The sequence below is a fragment of the Leopardus geoffroyi genome, chromosome B3 (assembly GCF_018350155.1).
Source record: "Leopardus geoffroyi isolate Oge1 chromosome B3, O.geoffroyi_Oge1_pat1.0, whole genome shotgun sequence".
NCBI lineage: Eukaryota > Metazoa > Chordata > Mammalia > Carnivora > Felidae > Leopardus > Leopardus geoffroyi.
The window spans coordinates 145769575-145783731 of NC_059337.1; the positions used below are offsets into that span (position 1 = coordinate 145769575).

General features: G+C 48.3%; 1 protein-coding gene across 7 annotated transcripts in view; it reads left to right on the forward strand.

Moving 5' to 3' along the window:
* The window catches only part of TDRD9 (tudor domain containing 9), a 121481-nt gene that overhangs the window by 44337 nt on the left and 62987 nt on the right, over positions 1 to 14157 (forward strand). For 6 of the 7 annotated variants that reach the window (XR_006704226.1, XM_045448402.1, XM_045448404.1 and 3 more), the window contains 5 exons: positions 5444 to 5508; positions 7887 to 7941; positions 8093 to 8177; positions 9568 to 9625; positions 12820 to 12924. Coding sequence is in view for 6 of the 7 variants with exons in the window: in XM_045448402.1 (XP_045304358.1) it covers positions 5444 to 5508; positions 7887 to 7941; positions 8093 to 8177; positions 9568 to 9625; positions 12820 to 12924 (368 nt within the window). In the remaining variant the exon portion in view is untranslated. The remainder of the gene's footprint in view (positions 1 to 5443; positions 5509 to 7886; positions 7942 to 8092; positions 8178 to 9567; positions 9626 to 12819; positions 12925 to 14157) is intronic. The other variant, XM_045448405.1, reaches the window with a different exon arrangement.

Here is a 14157-nt window from a genome sequence, read left to right on the forward strand (position 1 = left end):
CACAGCCCATTTTAGAATATCTTCATCACCTTAGAGAGAAACCCTGACCCTTTCACTCTCTTCCTCATTCTTCCCCTTCACCCCTGGTCCTAAGCAACCACTGATCAACTTTTTGTCCCTACAGGTTTCCCTGTTCTTGACTTTCATGTAAGTGGAATCCTGTAGGATGTGATCTTTGGTGACTGACCTCTTTCACTTATTGTGGGTTTCCACGGCTCGTCCATGTTGTAGTGTGTATTGGGACTTTCTTCCTTTTTATGACTGAGGTCAGTCCTCTGTTGTAGGATACACCACGTTTCATTTGTCCACTTGTGTATTGATGGTGACTTAGGTTCTCTTTCTCCTTTTGGCTTTTGTGCAGAATGCTGTTGTGAAAGTTCATGGACAGGTACTTGTGTGGATGTGTAGTTTCATTTTTCTTGGGTATATACCTAGGAGGGGCATTGTCGGCTCATATGGTAACTCTGTGTTTAACCAGTCGAGGACCTGCCGGACTGGTTTCCAGAGCGCCTGGATCATTTTACATTCCCACCAGCAGCTCGTGAGGGTCCCCGTTTCTCCACGTCCTTTCCAGTACTGGTTGATGTCTGACCTCTGATTCCAGCCATCCTGGTGTGTGTGATGTAGTATCACGTTGTGGTTTTGACTTCCATGTTGCTGATGACTGATGATGTTGAACATCTTTTTTAGGAGCTTATTGGCCATTTGGATATCCTCTTTAAAGGCGCGCATGTGTATATTTAGAGGCATACGTCCTTTGTCCGATTTTAATTGGATTATTTGTTTTTGTTTTTGTTTTTTTACTGATCATAAGGATTCTTTGTATATTCTAGATACAAGCCCTTTACCAGATACATGGTTTGCAAATATTTTCTTGCATCCTGACGGCTGTCTTTTTACTTTCTTGCTGGTGGTTTGGAAGCACAAAAGTTTTTAATTTTGGTAAAGTCTCATTTGTCTAGTTTTTCTTTTGTTGCTCATGCTTTTGGTGTCATAGCTAAGGATCCATTGCCAGGTTCAGGCTCATCAAGATTTACCCCTTGTTTTCTTCTAAGGGTGTTACAGTTTTGGCGTTTCCTTTAGGTCTTAGGTCTTTGAATTCGGTTTTGTGTACATGTGAGGTGAGAGTCTAGCTTCATTCTTGGGCTTGTGTGCTAACCACTCGTCCCAGCACTGTTGGTTCAAAGACTCTCCTGTGCCCATTGTGTGTTGGCACCTTCTTGAAAATGAGTTGGCCATAGACGTATGGACGGGTTTATTTCCGGACTCTAAATTCGCTTCCGTTGGTCTCTGTGCCTGTCCTTGGGCTGGTACCACACCACCTTGGTTACCACTGTTTTTTTTTTTTTTTTTTTTTTAACGTTTATTTATTTTTGGGACAGAGAGAGACAGAGCATGAACGGGGGAGGGGCAGAGAGAGAGGGAGACACAGAATCGGAAACAGGCTCCAGGCTCTGAGCCATCAGCCCAGAGCCTGACGCAGGGCTCGAACCCACGGACCGCGAGATCGTGACCTGGCTGAAGTCGGACGCTTAACCGACTGCGCCACCCAGGCGCCCCTGGTTACCACTGTTTTGAAGTAATTCTGAAATCAGACGTAGGAGTCTTTCTAACTTATTCTTACTCAGGATTGTTTTGGCTATTCCAAGTCCCTCGTACTCCTAGGTGAACTTCAGAATCAGCCTGTCCATTTCTGCAGGGAAGCCAGGACTCTGGAAGGGACTGGGTCGAGTCTGGAGATCTGGGGAGCGTTACCATCTTCCCTATGACCTTATTCAGTCTTCCAGTACGAGATCTTTTCCTATTTCTTTAGATTCTTAAAACTCATTTTCAACAATGCTTAGTACTTTTCAAAGTATAAGTTTCGCACTTATCTTGTCAAACATTTCTGTGTTTTACTCCTTTTGATGTTATCGTGAATGAAATTATTTTCTTTTTTTTTTTTTAATTTTTTTTTTTTTTAACGTTTATTTACTTTTGAGACAGAGAGAGACAGAGCATGAGCGGGGGAGGGGCAGAGAGAGAGGGAGACACAGAACCGGAAGCAGGCTCCAGGCTCTGAGCCATCAGCCCAGAGCCCGATGCGGGGCTCGAACTCACGGACCGCGAGATCGTGACCCGGGCTGAAGTCGGACGCTTAACCGACTGAGCCACCCAGGCGCCCCTGAAATTATTTTCTTAATTTCATTTTTTGATCATTGCAGATGTATCAAAATAACAATTGATTTTTGTGTATTGATCTTTTATCCTGCAACTTTGCTGAGGTCATTTATTAGTTCTGGTAGGATTTTTTAAAACTTTTTTTAATGTTTATTTTTGAGAGACAGAGAGAGAGAACAAGTAAGGGAGGGGCAGAGAGAGAGGGAGACACAGAATCCGAAGCAGGCTCCAGGCTCTAGGCTGTCAGCACAGAGCTTGATGCGGGACTTGAACTAACAAGCTGAGAGATCATGGCTTGAGCCGAACTCGGACACTTAACCGACTGAGCCACCCAGGTGCCCCATTTCTGGTAGGGTTTCTCAGGATTTTCTGTACCCAAGGTCATGTCGTTTATGAACAGAGATAGTTTTATTTCTTCTTTTCCAATCTGGATGCCCTAGCGCCTTCACCACAGTGCCGACCGGAAGTGGAGGAGCAGGTATCCTTGTCTGGTCTGTGATCTCAGGGGAAGCCCCCCCGTCTTTGACCGTGAAGTATCATGTGTGCTGTGGGCTCCTTGTGGGTGGATGAGCTTCATCAGGTTGAGGGAGTAAACTCCTGTTGCTGGTTTGTTGAGTGTTTAGATTTTATTCTATTATCTTCTTAAAACTTTTTGTGAAAGAGTGTTAGATTTTGTTTATTTATTTATTTTTTATTTAAAAAAAAAAATTTTTTTTTTCAACGTTTATTTATTTTTGGGACAGAGAGAGACAGAGCATGAACGGGGGAGGGGCAGAGAGAGAGGGAGACACAGAATCGGAAACAGGCTCCAGGCTCTGAGCCATCAGCCCAGAGCCTGACGCGGGGCTCGAACTCACGGACCGCGAGATCGTGACCTGGCTGAAGTCGGACGCTTAACCGACTGCGCCACCCAGGCGCCCCTAGATTTTGTTTAAATGGTTTGTCTGGGTCTGTTGAGGTAATGATGTGAAATTTGTTTTTCTTCTGCTAATATAATGTATTAAATTAATTGATTTTTAGGTATATTTTAAAGATATTTTTATTTTTTTTAATATGAAATTTATTGTGATTGGTTTGCATACAACACCCAGTGCTCCTCCCAACAGGTGCCCTCCTCCATGCCCATCACCCATCCTCCCCTCCCTCCCACCCCCCACCCTCCCATCAACCCTCAGTTTATTCTCAGTTTTTAAGAGTCCCTTATGGTTTGGCTCCCTCCGTCTCTAACTTTTTTTTTTTTTTTCCTTCCCCTCCCCCATGGTCTTCTGTTAAGTTTCTCAGGACCCCACTGATTTTTAGGTATTAAAGCGACTTTGCATCCCTGGGATAAATCCCACTTGGTCATGGTGCACAGTCCTTTCCGTATGTTGCTGGATTTGGCTTGCTTGTATTTTGTTGAGGACTCTTGGCATCCATAGGTACAAGAGGTCTTGTCTGTAGTTTTCTTGTGATTTTTTGTCTGGTACTGGCCTCATTAAATAAGTTGGGAAATGTTTTGTTTTCGCAAGTTTGTGAAGAATTGGTATCGATTCTTTGAATGTTTGGTAGAATTCTGCTGTGAAGCCATTGGGTCTGGGCTTTTCTTTACGAGTAATTTTAAACTTCTCAGTTCAGTTTATTGCTTTATTATAAGCATATTCAGATTAAAAGAAAATTTTTTTAATCTCTGTTTTTGAGAGAGCTCTGGGAGACAGAGTGAGAGTTGGGGAGGGGCAGAGAGAGAGGGAGACCCAGAATCCAAAGCAGGCTCCAGGCTCTGAGCCATCAGCACAGAGCCTGACGCGGGGCTCGAGCCCATGAACCGTGAGATCATGACCTGAGCCGAAATCCAGCGCTTAACTGACTGAGCCACCCAGGTGCCCTCACATTTTTCTCCCCCTTGGGTGAGTTTTAATAGTTTGTGTCTATTTAGGAATGTGTCCATCTCCTGTCAAGTATCTACTTTGTTGGTGTACAGTTTTCCATCGTATTCCTCCGTAATCCTCTGTATTTCTGTAAAGTAATGCCCTTTCTTTCATTTTTTAAAAAAATGTTTACTTATTTTGAGAGAGAGAGCACATGTGTGAACTGGGGAGGGGTAGAAAGAGAGGGAGACAGAATCCTAAGCAGGCTCCACACGGTCAGCACAGAGCCCGATGCAGGGCTTGAACCCGTGACCGTGGGATCGCAACCGAGCGAAAGTCCAGAGTTGGACGCTCAACCAACTGAGTCACCCAGGCGCCCCTTTCATTTCTCATTCTAGTATTTTGAATCTTCTCTCTTTTTTTCTTGGTCAAAAGCTAAAGGTTTGTCCATTTCTTTTTTTTTTTTTTATAAAATTTTTTTTTAAATGTTTATTTTTGAGAGAGAAAGAGAGATAGCATGTGAGCAGGGGAGGGGCAGAGAGAGAGGAAGGCACAGAATCAGAAGCAGGCCCCAGGCTCTGAGCTGTCAGCACAGAGCCTGATGTGGAGCTTGAACTCACGAACTGCAAGATCATGACCTGAGCCAAAGTCGGATGCTTAACTGACTGAGTCACCCGGGGGGCCCCAAGATTTGTCCATTTCATTGATCTTTTCAAAGACCTGGGTTTGAGTTTGTTGATTTTTGTTGTTGTTGTTTTACTTTATCTTACTAGTTTTCACTCTAGTCTTTATTAATTCTTGGAAGAGCTGATCAACAGCAGTCTGGGCTGTGCTGGGACCAGTACCTGCAGAGGAGAAGGGGTGTGGAGATTAGCTAATGACTGCAACACAGCGTCTCTGGGCCCCCATCTGTTCCTGACGGTGTCTTACTGCTAAACTGAAGACACCTGATTTGCTTGCCTGTCTCTGGTCTCTCCCTCCTGCTAGAATGTGAGCTCCACAAAGAGCAGGGACCTTGTTTGTCTGTTTTGTTACTGCCCCGTCTGCCTGCACGAGGAGAGCTCGCGGTGTGCAGAGAACCAAAGTTCTGATTTCACACCGAGGAAATATTTTGACAGGAGTGGGAAGGCAAGCTGATGGTTTGAGTTTAAGTTTTACTTGTAGTTATTTTAAAAGTTTTGTATTTTGAGATTCTCGATTACAATAACTAAATTTCAAGGGAAAGTTTGGCAGATGAGTTTTATGGGAATCAAGACTCTTGGGCACCCCCAGTGACTGTGGGACCATGTCCCGGGACCTCTGTGTTTTCTTACATGCAAGAAAACATGCTGGATGATCTGTATGAGACTTTCGCGATCAGAAGCCTGGGCTGTCGGGGTTCTAGACCAGCAGTGGCTACTTTTGCCAGATTAACGTTTGTGCACTCACATTTGTAACAGGAGCAAGAGCTCGTCGGGTGCCCAGTTTGTGGCGGAGCGGAGCAGCGTGTTGGTGTTTTTGCCAGGTGAGTGTCATGCTTGTGGCCTGGAATTACAATGCCCTTGATGGAGGCTGTGTTTGTGTCTAGCCCATTTTGTGAAAAATGGTACTTGGCTCTGTGTGTTTAGTCTTTTTAGACCCCGAGAACATGAGCACATGTGGTTTTCAGTTTGATCTCTTATCGTAACCTTTGCATTGCTAAAATGATGACGAAGAGTTTAATTTTTTTTAAGTTTTTTTTTTAATTGTGCTTCTACTTTTGTAGGCTTTCTTCCTTTTTTTAAAAAAAAAAATTTTTACACTTTATTTTTGAGAGAGAGAGAGACAGAGAGAGAGAGAGCATAAGCAGGGGAGGGACAGAGAGACAGTGAGACACAGAATCCGAAGCAGGCTCCAGGCTCTGAGCTGTCAGCACAGAACCCATGAACTGTGAGACCATGACCTGAGCTGAAGTCAGACACTTAACTGACTGAGCCACCCAGGTGCCCTGATCCTTTTTTTTTAAAGTTAACTTATTTACTTTGAGAAGGAGAGAGCATGAGCAGGGGAGGGACAGAGGGAGAGGGAGAGAGAGAATCTCAAGCAGGCTCTGCCCCATCAGTATAGACTTGTTGATTTTGACACTTAACCGACTAGCCACCCAGGTGTCCCAAGAGTTTAATTTTTATTTTATTTAATTAACTTATTTTTAAGAGTTTAATTTTTTAAAGCTAGTTTTATCTGCTTCCAAATTTTCAATAAAGTAATCGGCTTTGTTAAATTTGCCATTTCACATATATCGTCGTAAATGTGAGGTGATTGCCATCATCGTATAGGCAAAGCTTACTTAATGACAATGTTGCTGCTGTGACACCATGAGAGTCATCAGAAAAGTCCTTGTGTCCCTATCTCAATATTTGGGAAATCGGCCTTGTGAATTACCTGAGAAAGATTAATTTGTGGTAAATTGTACTTTTTCAAAATGGTGTTTTTTTATTTTTTAAATACAGTGTTATAGTTTGGTGACACATCTTGACGATAATTCACGTATTTTTTGTTGTTAAAAGGTAATGATAGCACATGAGTCTTTGTACAAGTAGTTTTGGAGAACAAAAACCCTGAATCAAAGTAGCTTACTTAATTTTGGGATGCACCATTTGAGTTTGCAGCTTCAATTATGTTTTGCTTATGTTGCTATGGATTAATTTTGTACCCAGGAAACAACCATCGCTGCCAGTGGGGTGGGGTTGCAGTTACCCCAATAAACATTTATCAAAGACTGCTGTGCGTGTGGTGGCGTATGAAGGAGAAGTATGGCCAAAGCAGAGCCACGGTGTACTAGCTCAGGAATACCTAAAAAGGAGATAAATGCCTTCTAATTGTTAAACGTTGTCTGCGGCAAATATTTATGAACGGTGTTTTACAGTTTACTTTGTCTCGTGTCTGTTACGTGTTTATGTGAACGCAGGTTGGATAGATGTTTATTTTGTGAATTGATCTTTTGGGAGCCGTTCTGTATTCGTTCTCTAGGACTGCTGTAACAATGCTACGAAGTGTAAGGCTCAAAACAATGGGAATTTATTCTCTCACTGCTCTGGAGGCCAGGAGTTCGAAATCAAGGTGTCAGCAGGGCCTTGCTCCCTCTGGGGTTCCCAGTAGAACCCTCCCTTGCCTCTGCCGGCTTCCAGCAGCCACCGGCCATCCATCCTTGGCGTTCCTTGGCTTGTGGCTGTGTCCCTCCTATCTCTGCCTCCCTTGTTAACGTGGCGCTCTCTCTGTGTGTCCCTCTCCCTTCCTCTTATGGGGACACCAGCCCTATTGGAGTAAGGTCCCGTCCACTCCAGTCTGACCTCACCTTGGCTCGTTACGTCCGCAGTAATGCTGTTTGCAGACAGAACCATGTTCTCAGGTACTGCGGTTAGGACTTAGCACCTCTTCGGAGGACACAGTTCAGCACATTACAGGGTTGATAGTTCAGGTTGGGACAAGAGCACATGAAACTTTGATGTATCCATAGACATTTTTTAAACCTAATGAAAAAAATTTAGCCTATCTGTGTGACCAGGACTTTTTGAGTACTATTTTTTGGTTGTAAAATGTTGCTTGTTGACCATAGAAAGTTTGGAAAAATCAGTGGGAAATAAAAAAGAGATGTAATTATTCGGATGGCCACACTTGTAGGCGGTCACTGTTGTGGGAAGGGAAACCCCAGAAGAATGTTTTTTTTTCATATTTTTGAGTTATCGGTGGTCAACGTCATTGTACATTTTTATTTGTAATTGAGATGTAATTGGGCAAACAGGATAACAAAGTCAAAATGAATTGGTAGGGCCTTTTTTTGAAAAGGATGTCATCTCATTTAAAGGTTGTTTTTTAAGCAGCAAATACATCTTTTTTCCTCTCTCCACTGTTTTTCGTCTCCAGGTCTGGGTGAAATAAACTACATGCATGAACTTCTCACAAACATGGTTCACAAAAGGTATGTTTCAAATGATGTGGCTCTGTCTTTACTGTTCCATTATTGTTTCTGCCCTAAAGGAGTCCGATCAGCTCAGTGAACAGTTGCTCGCTTTTGTGTGTCCTCACTTCTGTTCTTTATGGACATGTTATTTCGTTAATCTGTTCCCTAGGTTACAGGTTTATCCACTGCATTCAAGTGTGACTTTAGAAGAACAGAATAACGTGTTTCTAAGTCCAGTTCCTGGGTACAGAAAGGTAGGAAACCGGGAGGGGACTTGCAAGCTCTTCGGGCACATTTTCCGCCGAGACTGTGCCGTCGCGGAGAGCGGACACCTCCGCTAGCTGGCCTGACGCGCGCCGCAGCTGGCAGGGACTCACCCGGACGCGTACTTGCCCGAGGAGCCGCGCGTGTTGCGCCTTTCTCGTCTTTTGTTTTGTCGGTCGGTTGCTAGTATTCTTTACCGCCTCCACTTCAGGGTGTTGTTGCTGGTGGATTCCGATGCTTCTCACCTCTTGGCGTTTCTCAGACTGTGGGACGGTTGTGGTGTCTGCAGCACTGCCCCGCGGCCTTGGGTGGAACCCGCGTTCTTAGTCCCGGTGAAGGGGGACGGCTTTAACCTCAGGTTGTGCGTGAGCCGTGGCAGCGTCTTAGCACAACCCTTCCAGAGCTGCTGACGGTGGTCCGGAACCTCAGACGCACAACCCAGCCCCCTCGCTTCCTGGCAAATGTGTGGAACCTCCAGGGGTGGCCGGCCCCTGCACGGTGCAGGCTCAGCCCTTCCTTTGGGTGTTAGCTTGGTCGTGCCTTTTGCCCCGTGCTAATCCCAGGACCCCGGAAGCACTGTGTCCGAGGTCTGGGACGGCTGTCTTTGTCTGGCTTCTTGCCTGTTGCTTTTAAGCACCTGCCGTGTTGCCAGGCTTTGTGGGCATCCAGTGATTATGCCAGGAAGAGGGGTAGCAGTTAAGGTCATGCATGTGGGCCTGAACAGGTAGATGACCCGGGTCCCTGTCACCTGTAGTGTGTCTTAGCAAACGGCTTTTGTGAGACTGAACTTCTGTTGGAACGTAGAGCTGTTAGGTGAATTATAGCCATGTACGTCTGGACTTGAGTTACGGTCGTGTCGCAGTGCCTGGCGCAGAGCACGCGTCCAGTGCGCTGGGTGCCTACGGACTTAGGCACTGTGGGTCCGTAGGTACTGGTGATTGAACCCGTGCTTTGCGCCGGGAGCGGTTGGAAGCACTTTACATCTGTTAACTCCTGTGATCTTCACGGCGAGCCTGTGGGTGGGCATCGTTATTCTTGTCTGCGTGGCATCTCTGAGGACAGGGAGGTAAGTAGGTGGCTCAGGGCCCCACCCCGGTGTGGGGCAGAGCCTCGAGGTATACAGGTTTGGCTACTGAGGGCCCCCCTGTCCCCACGTTGATTCCCCCCAGCCTCCTCCCAGACCCTTGATCAGTTGTGTTTTATAGAAAATAGGAAATGTGTTAATTTAAGAATTTGAGTCCATTGTCTACGTTAACAATCTTTTAAATAATTTTTGAGCTTGAGTTTTTTTTCTTTTTTAATTTTGCCCAGTGTTTCCAGTATATAGCAGGAACGTCAGATGCTTTTTTTTTTTTTTTTTTTTTTTTTTATGTTCGATAGATTATTCTGTCCACCAACATTGCAGAAAGCTCCATCACAGTTCCAGACGTCAAGTACGGTAAGATGCTTCTCTGTTTTCTCCCCGACATAAAGCACGGTACTTAGAGGCCCGCTTGCCCCTTGAGGGGTTGCTCTTCCTCCTCTCCCCAACTCTTGGCTGTTGCAAGAGAGAATTTAGAAAAGCAGGTTCGTACAGCTTCTCTGCACTTGTAGTTCACCACTTCCTCCTCTCCCAGGGGCACTTCGAGGGCCTTGGTGGACAGTGGGGCCTGGGGCTGCCCCAGGTGGAGTTCTGTGGCTAGAGGGGGGTGAGGCAGGAGCGTGGGGGAAAGGGGAAGCGTAGCAGGGCGCTGTGTCGGCTCGGCAGGGAGCCCTTCCTGACTTAGCATTCTGCGTGCATGTCCTTGATTGCTTTGTTCACGGATTTCCTAAATTCGTTAATTCGTAGTTCGAAGCTCCCCATGTGCCAGGCACTGCTCTGGGTGCCGGGAGCACGGTGGTGAATGCGCAGAAGGCCCGTCTCAGGGCGATTGCATTCTGCTGGCAGAGACAGACAGACGGCAGTCAGAGACACGTGTCATTTCGGGTGGAGCAGAGTGCTCCCTGTAGGGAAGGTACATCAGAGGGCTACGGTCCTTGGGAAGATGAGCTTTTAGGGTGATGAGGGAACGCCTGGCCGGGGACGCAGTATTTGGACAAGACCTGAACTCAGTGAGGAGTGAGCTGTGGGAGGAGGCGGTTCAGGGTTGAGGAGCAGCAGGGACGGCGCGGCTGGACAGATACACACGTACCCACGGAACGTGGCAGTGTCTGGTCTCCACGCCGGGGACCGTTCTAGGTGCTGGGGAGATAGTCACCAGGAGAAAGTCCGCGTTCTCATGACACCTTCAGGGGTGGGTGATAGGCGATGAATAAGACCAGAGCTCGTGGCAGGTGAAGTGACGGTGCGTGCAGGAGGCGGACGTGGAGGAGGGAGTCGTGGGAAGGACAGCAGACGCTGTTGGCCGAACGGCCGGGGAGGGGTGGGCGCGTGGGGAAGAGCGTAGGAGGAGCTGAGGCTCAGAGTCTGCGGAGCGAGTGCAGGAAACGGGGAGGCTGGGAGCTGGCTCAGGTGAGCGGGGAGGACGTGGTTGGAGGGCGAGGTCGAGGAGGTAACGGGGTACCGGGTCACGCAGAGCCTTGCGGGCCGTGTGAAGGCTTAGGGTTTTGCTGGCAAGACAGGATTTGGAGAGCAGGGACGACATCGTCTGGAGGCTCATTCAGGGACAGACCGCAGTGAGGCAGGGTGCTTGGCGGGCTGAGCGAGGAAGGAGGGTGTGACTAGTGCGGGCAAGAGTCGGCGGCCGGTTACAGGGGGATGGTGGCCGTAGGGCCCTATCTGGTAGGTGTGCTGGGGGATCTGGTGTGGGACTGTGGCAGCCGGAGGGGCGCGGTGAGGCACCTGCTGCCCGTCCGCGGACACTTGGCTGTGCAGGCCCGGAGACCGGCGGGCGGTGGTGGCACGAGGGGAAGGCGTTTCTGGTGTTTGAAGGGGGGCAGTGATGAATTGCAGAGGCACAGCCAGCAAAGACGTAGAAACCGAGTCAGGGCTTTGAGGAAGACGGGGTGGATAACATGTCATGCTGATGATTGGTCAAGTTTGGAGAAGACTGGAAATTTGGCCATCGGGTCAGCAACGTGGATATCATAGGTGACCTTGACCAGAGCAGTTTTGCTGGAGGTTAGGGAGGGAGGGGAAGAGAGGGGCATTGGGGACCGTGCAGTTAGCACATGCTGCTGTCAAGGGGAGCAGAGAAACAGGGAGGTTGCCAAAGAGTGGCCGGGCCCAAGAGCACACCTTTCCCGGATGGACGGGAGACCCAGCGTCTGGGTGACAGGAACGGTGCAGAGGTGCCGTGGGGGAGAGGGTCCTGCTGGCTGCGGCCTCGTCCCTGTGCAGGGATACGATGGGGTACCACGTGGGCGCTGGGCCTCCTTGTGTGCATGGGCACCTCACCCTTGTTCCCGGGGAAGGGCCAAGTGTGAGGACGGGTGGCAGAGGGAGCTTATGGGGCCCTCTGCCACCCCTGCTTCCCCTGGTGAGCTAGAGGCACGATGCCAGTGCAGACTGAGAATGGGGGGCCATAGAGCGTCGAGGAGAAGACCCTAAAGGTGGGGGGTTGATGGGACAGGTGTCCCGAGGGCCACTCGAGCCTAGTGGACAGCGATGGAAGGGGGGCAGTCAACCTGCTGGCCCGATGGGTCTGTCCTTCCCTGGTCCCAGGGGCCGCACAGTGGAGGTGGGAAGTACGTTCCCCAGGGCTACGGGGGGGGGGGGGGTGGGGACCCCAGCCGATCAGAATGGGAGGGCACAGAGGGAGGTGAGGAGGTGGGTGGAGGGATAGCTAACAGGTCACAAGATGGACAGATTGTGGTGCCGTCGGCAGGGATTAAGGATTGCTGGGTAGGCCTGGAAGCAGGTTTGGAGAGAGGCACTTGCTGTCACTGTGATGCTGGTGTCAGGTAGGGCTGCTAGAAGGTGGGGGACAGGATGATCGGAGGAGAGGGTTCGTGGAACCAGGAGCCTGAATGCCACCCACATGGTTTCCTGGGCCTGGAAGTCACCAGAATTCGGGTGGGAGCAGTAGAGGAGGGTGTGGGGACCGGGGAGCCATAACGGAGGGGCGGTGGTGGTGAACTGAACGAGGCAGAGGTTTTCCAGGAGGGCAGTGGCAGTGAGGGTATGGGAGGGCTGGAGAGGGGCAAAGAGAAGACGGCACCCTGCCGGCCAGCGTGCCCGCTTACCACAGTCAGGACAGGGACAGTCAGTCCAGAGGAGAGCTGGAGGGGCTTCCGGCAGCCGGCTTTCACAGACGAGGACACTGCAGCACGGAGAGACTAGGCAGCGTGCCTCCTCCCCTCCAGGATGTGAGTCCCCGCAGCCCGGCATCGTGGCCGCTTCTGTGCTGCCCACGTTGTGCCCTCTGACCCTCTTTTGCGTGCAGTCCAGATGGGCTTTTCTTGAGGCTTGTCGGGTCTACAGGGCTTATGCTCTTTGTGCCCAAAGGCTCTTGTCCATAGAAGAAAGAATGTGGCCACAGCCTCTATCTGTCCTGGGTGGTAAGGAGTAGCCAGTGCTCTTCCAGAGTCTTCTGTAATGTGCACTGATCTGAAGGCTGCATGTTTCTTGCTGTTTTATCCCTGTGCGTTGTGATTATTACACAGTTACTTCTTGTTGGCATGGTGTTTACATTCCTTTTTTTTAAATGACAGTTATAGATTTTTGTTTGACTAGAACTCTGGTTTGTGATGAAGATACGAATTACCAGAGTCTGCGATTGAGTTGGGCCTCTAAAACCAGTTGTAATCAGAGAAAAGGTAAGGCACTTGTGTTCCAGCACAACAACGAATTGGTGGCAAATTCAGATGTTTTAAAACATTGTGGTTTTTGTTTTTTTACTCTTATGCAGATACTTTCTTTACTGAAACCAGTTTTAAGTTTTAAGCAACAATGTCTCATATCTTCAGACTATGCATTTAAATTTGTGATTCTCCTCTCATCCATAGAATTAGGTGACAGTCTTTGTATATAACGGACAGGCATGTGATTATTTCAACACTATAGTCTTTTGCAGTGAATTTTATTTTTTTTAACTTCTCTTTTTTTTTTATTTTTTATGTTTATTTATTTTTGAGAGACAGAGAGACAGAGTGTGAGCAGGGGAGGGGCAGAGAGAGAAGGAGACACAGAATCCGAAGCAGGCTCCAGGCTCTGAGCTGTCAGCACAGAGCCTGACTCGGGGCTCTAACCCATGAACCATGAGATCGTGATGTGAGCCAAAACCAAGAGTCAGACGCTTAACCGAGCCACCCAGGCACCCCTGCGGTGAATTTTAGAAAGCGTTTGGGGAATAGTTATGGAAACCAGATACATTTTTGATAATTTTTAAAAAATATTTTCTTTATTTTTGAGAGAGCACAAATGGGGGAGGGGCAGAGAGGGGGACAGAGGATCTGAAGTGAGCTCCCCACCGACAGCAGAGAGTCTGATGCGGGGCTTGAGCTCACGAACCGTGAGATCACGACCTGAGCTGAAGTCAGATGCTCAACTGACTGAGCCACTCAGGTGCCCCCAAAGTTTTGATAATTTTTAATTAACTTTTGATAATTCTTCCTCTGTCTTCTGTCCGAGTTCTGATCCTTCTAGGGTTGCTTTTCCTAAGCAGGTTCCACAGAAGGTTCATTCAGCATTTGCTGCGGCACACGTACTGCTGGGGAGTTGAGGGTGTGGAGGCGTTTGTCAGGGTCTGGAGGGCTTTGATCACAGTGGAGGTGTGGTTGTGATGCACGGAGGTAGGTTGCTACTGTCACCTGTGGGGACTGGCCCCCGGGGACAGAGTTCTTGGTATGGACTGAGCGTGGCTTATGTTTTATTAGAGAACTTTTAGGGAGGATGGGCGGAGGGCCATTCCAAAAATACCTGTTGGGCAGTAAAGCTACCTCATCAAAAATAGAGTCGAGGCAACATTTATTGAGTGCTTACTATGCGCCGGGCACGATTCTGAGTACTTAACGTGAACTCATTTAATCCTCCTGCCACCCCGTGACCTA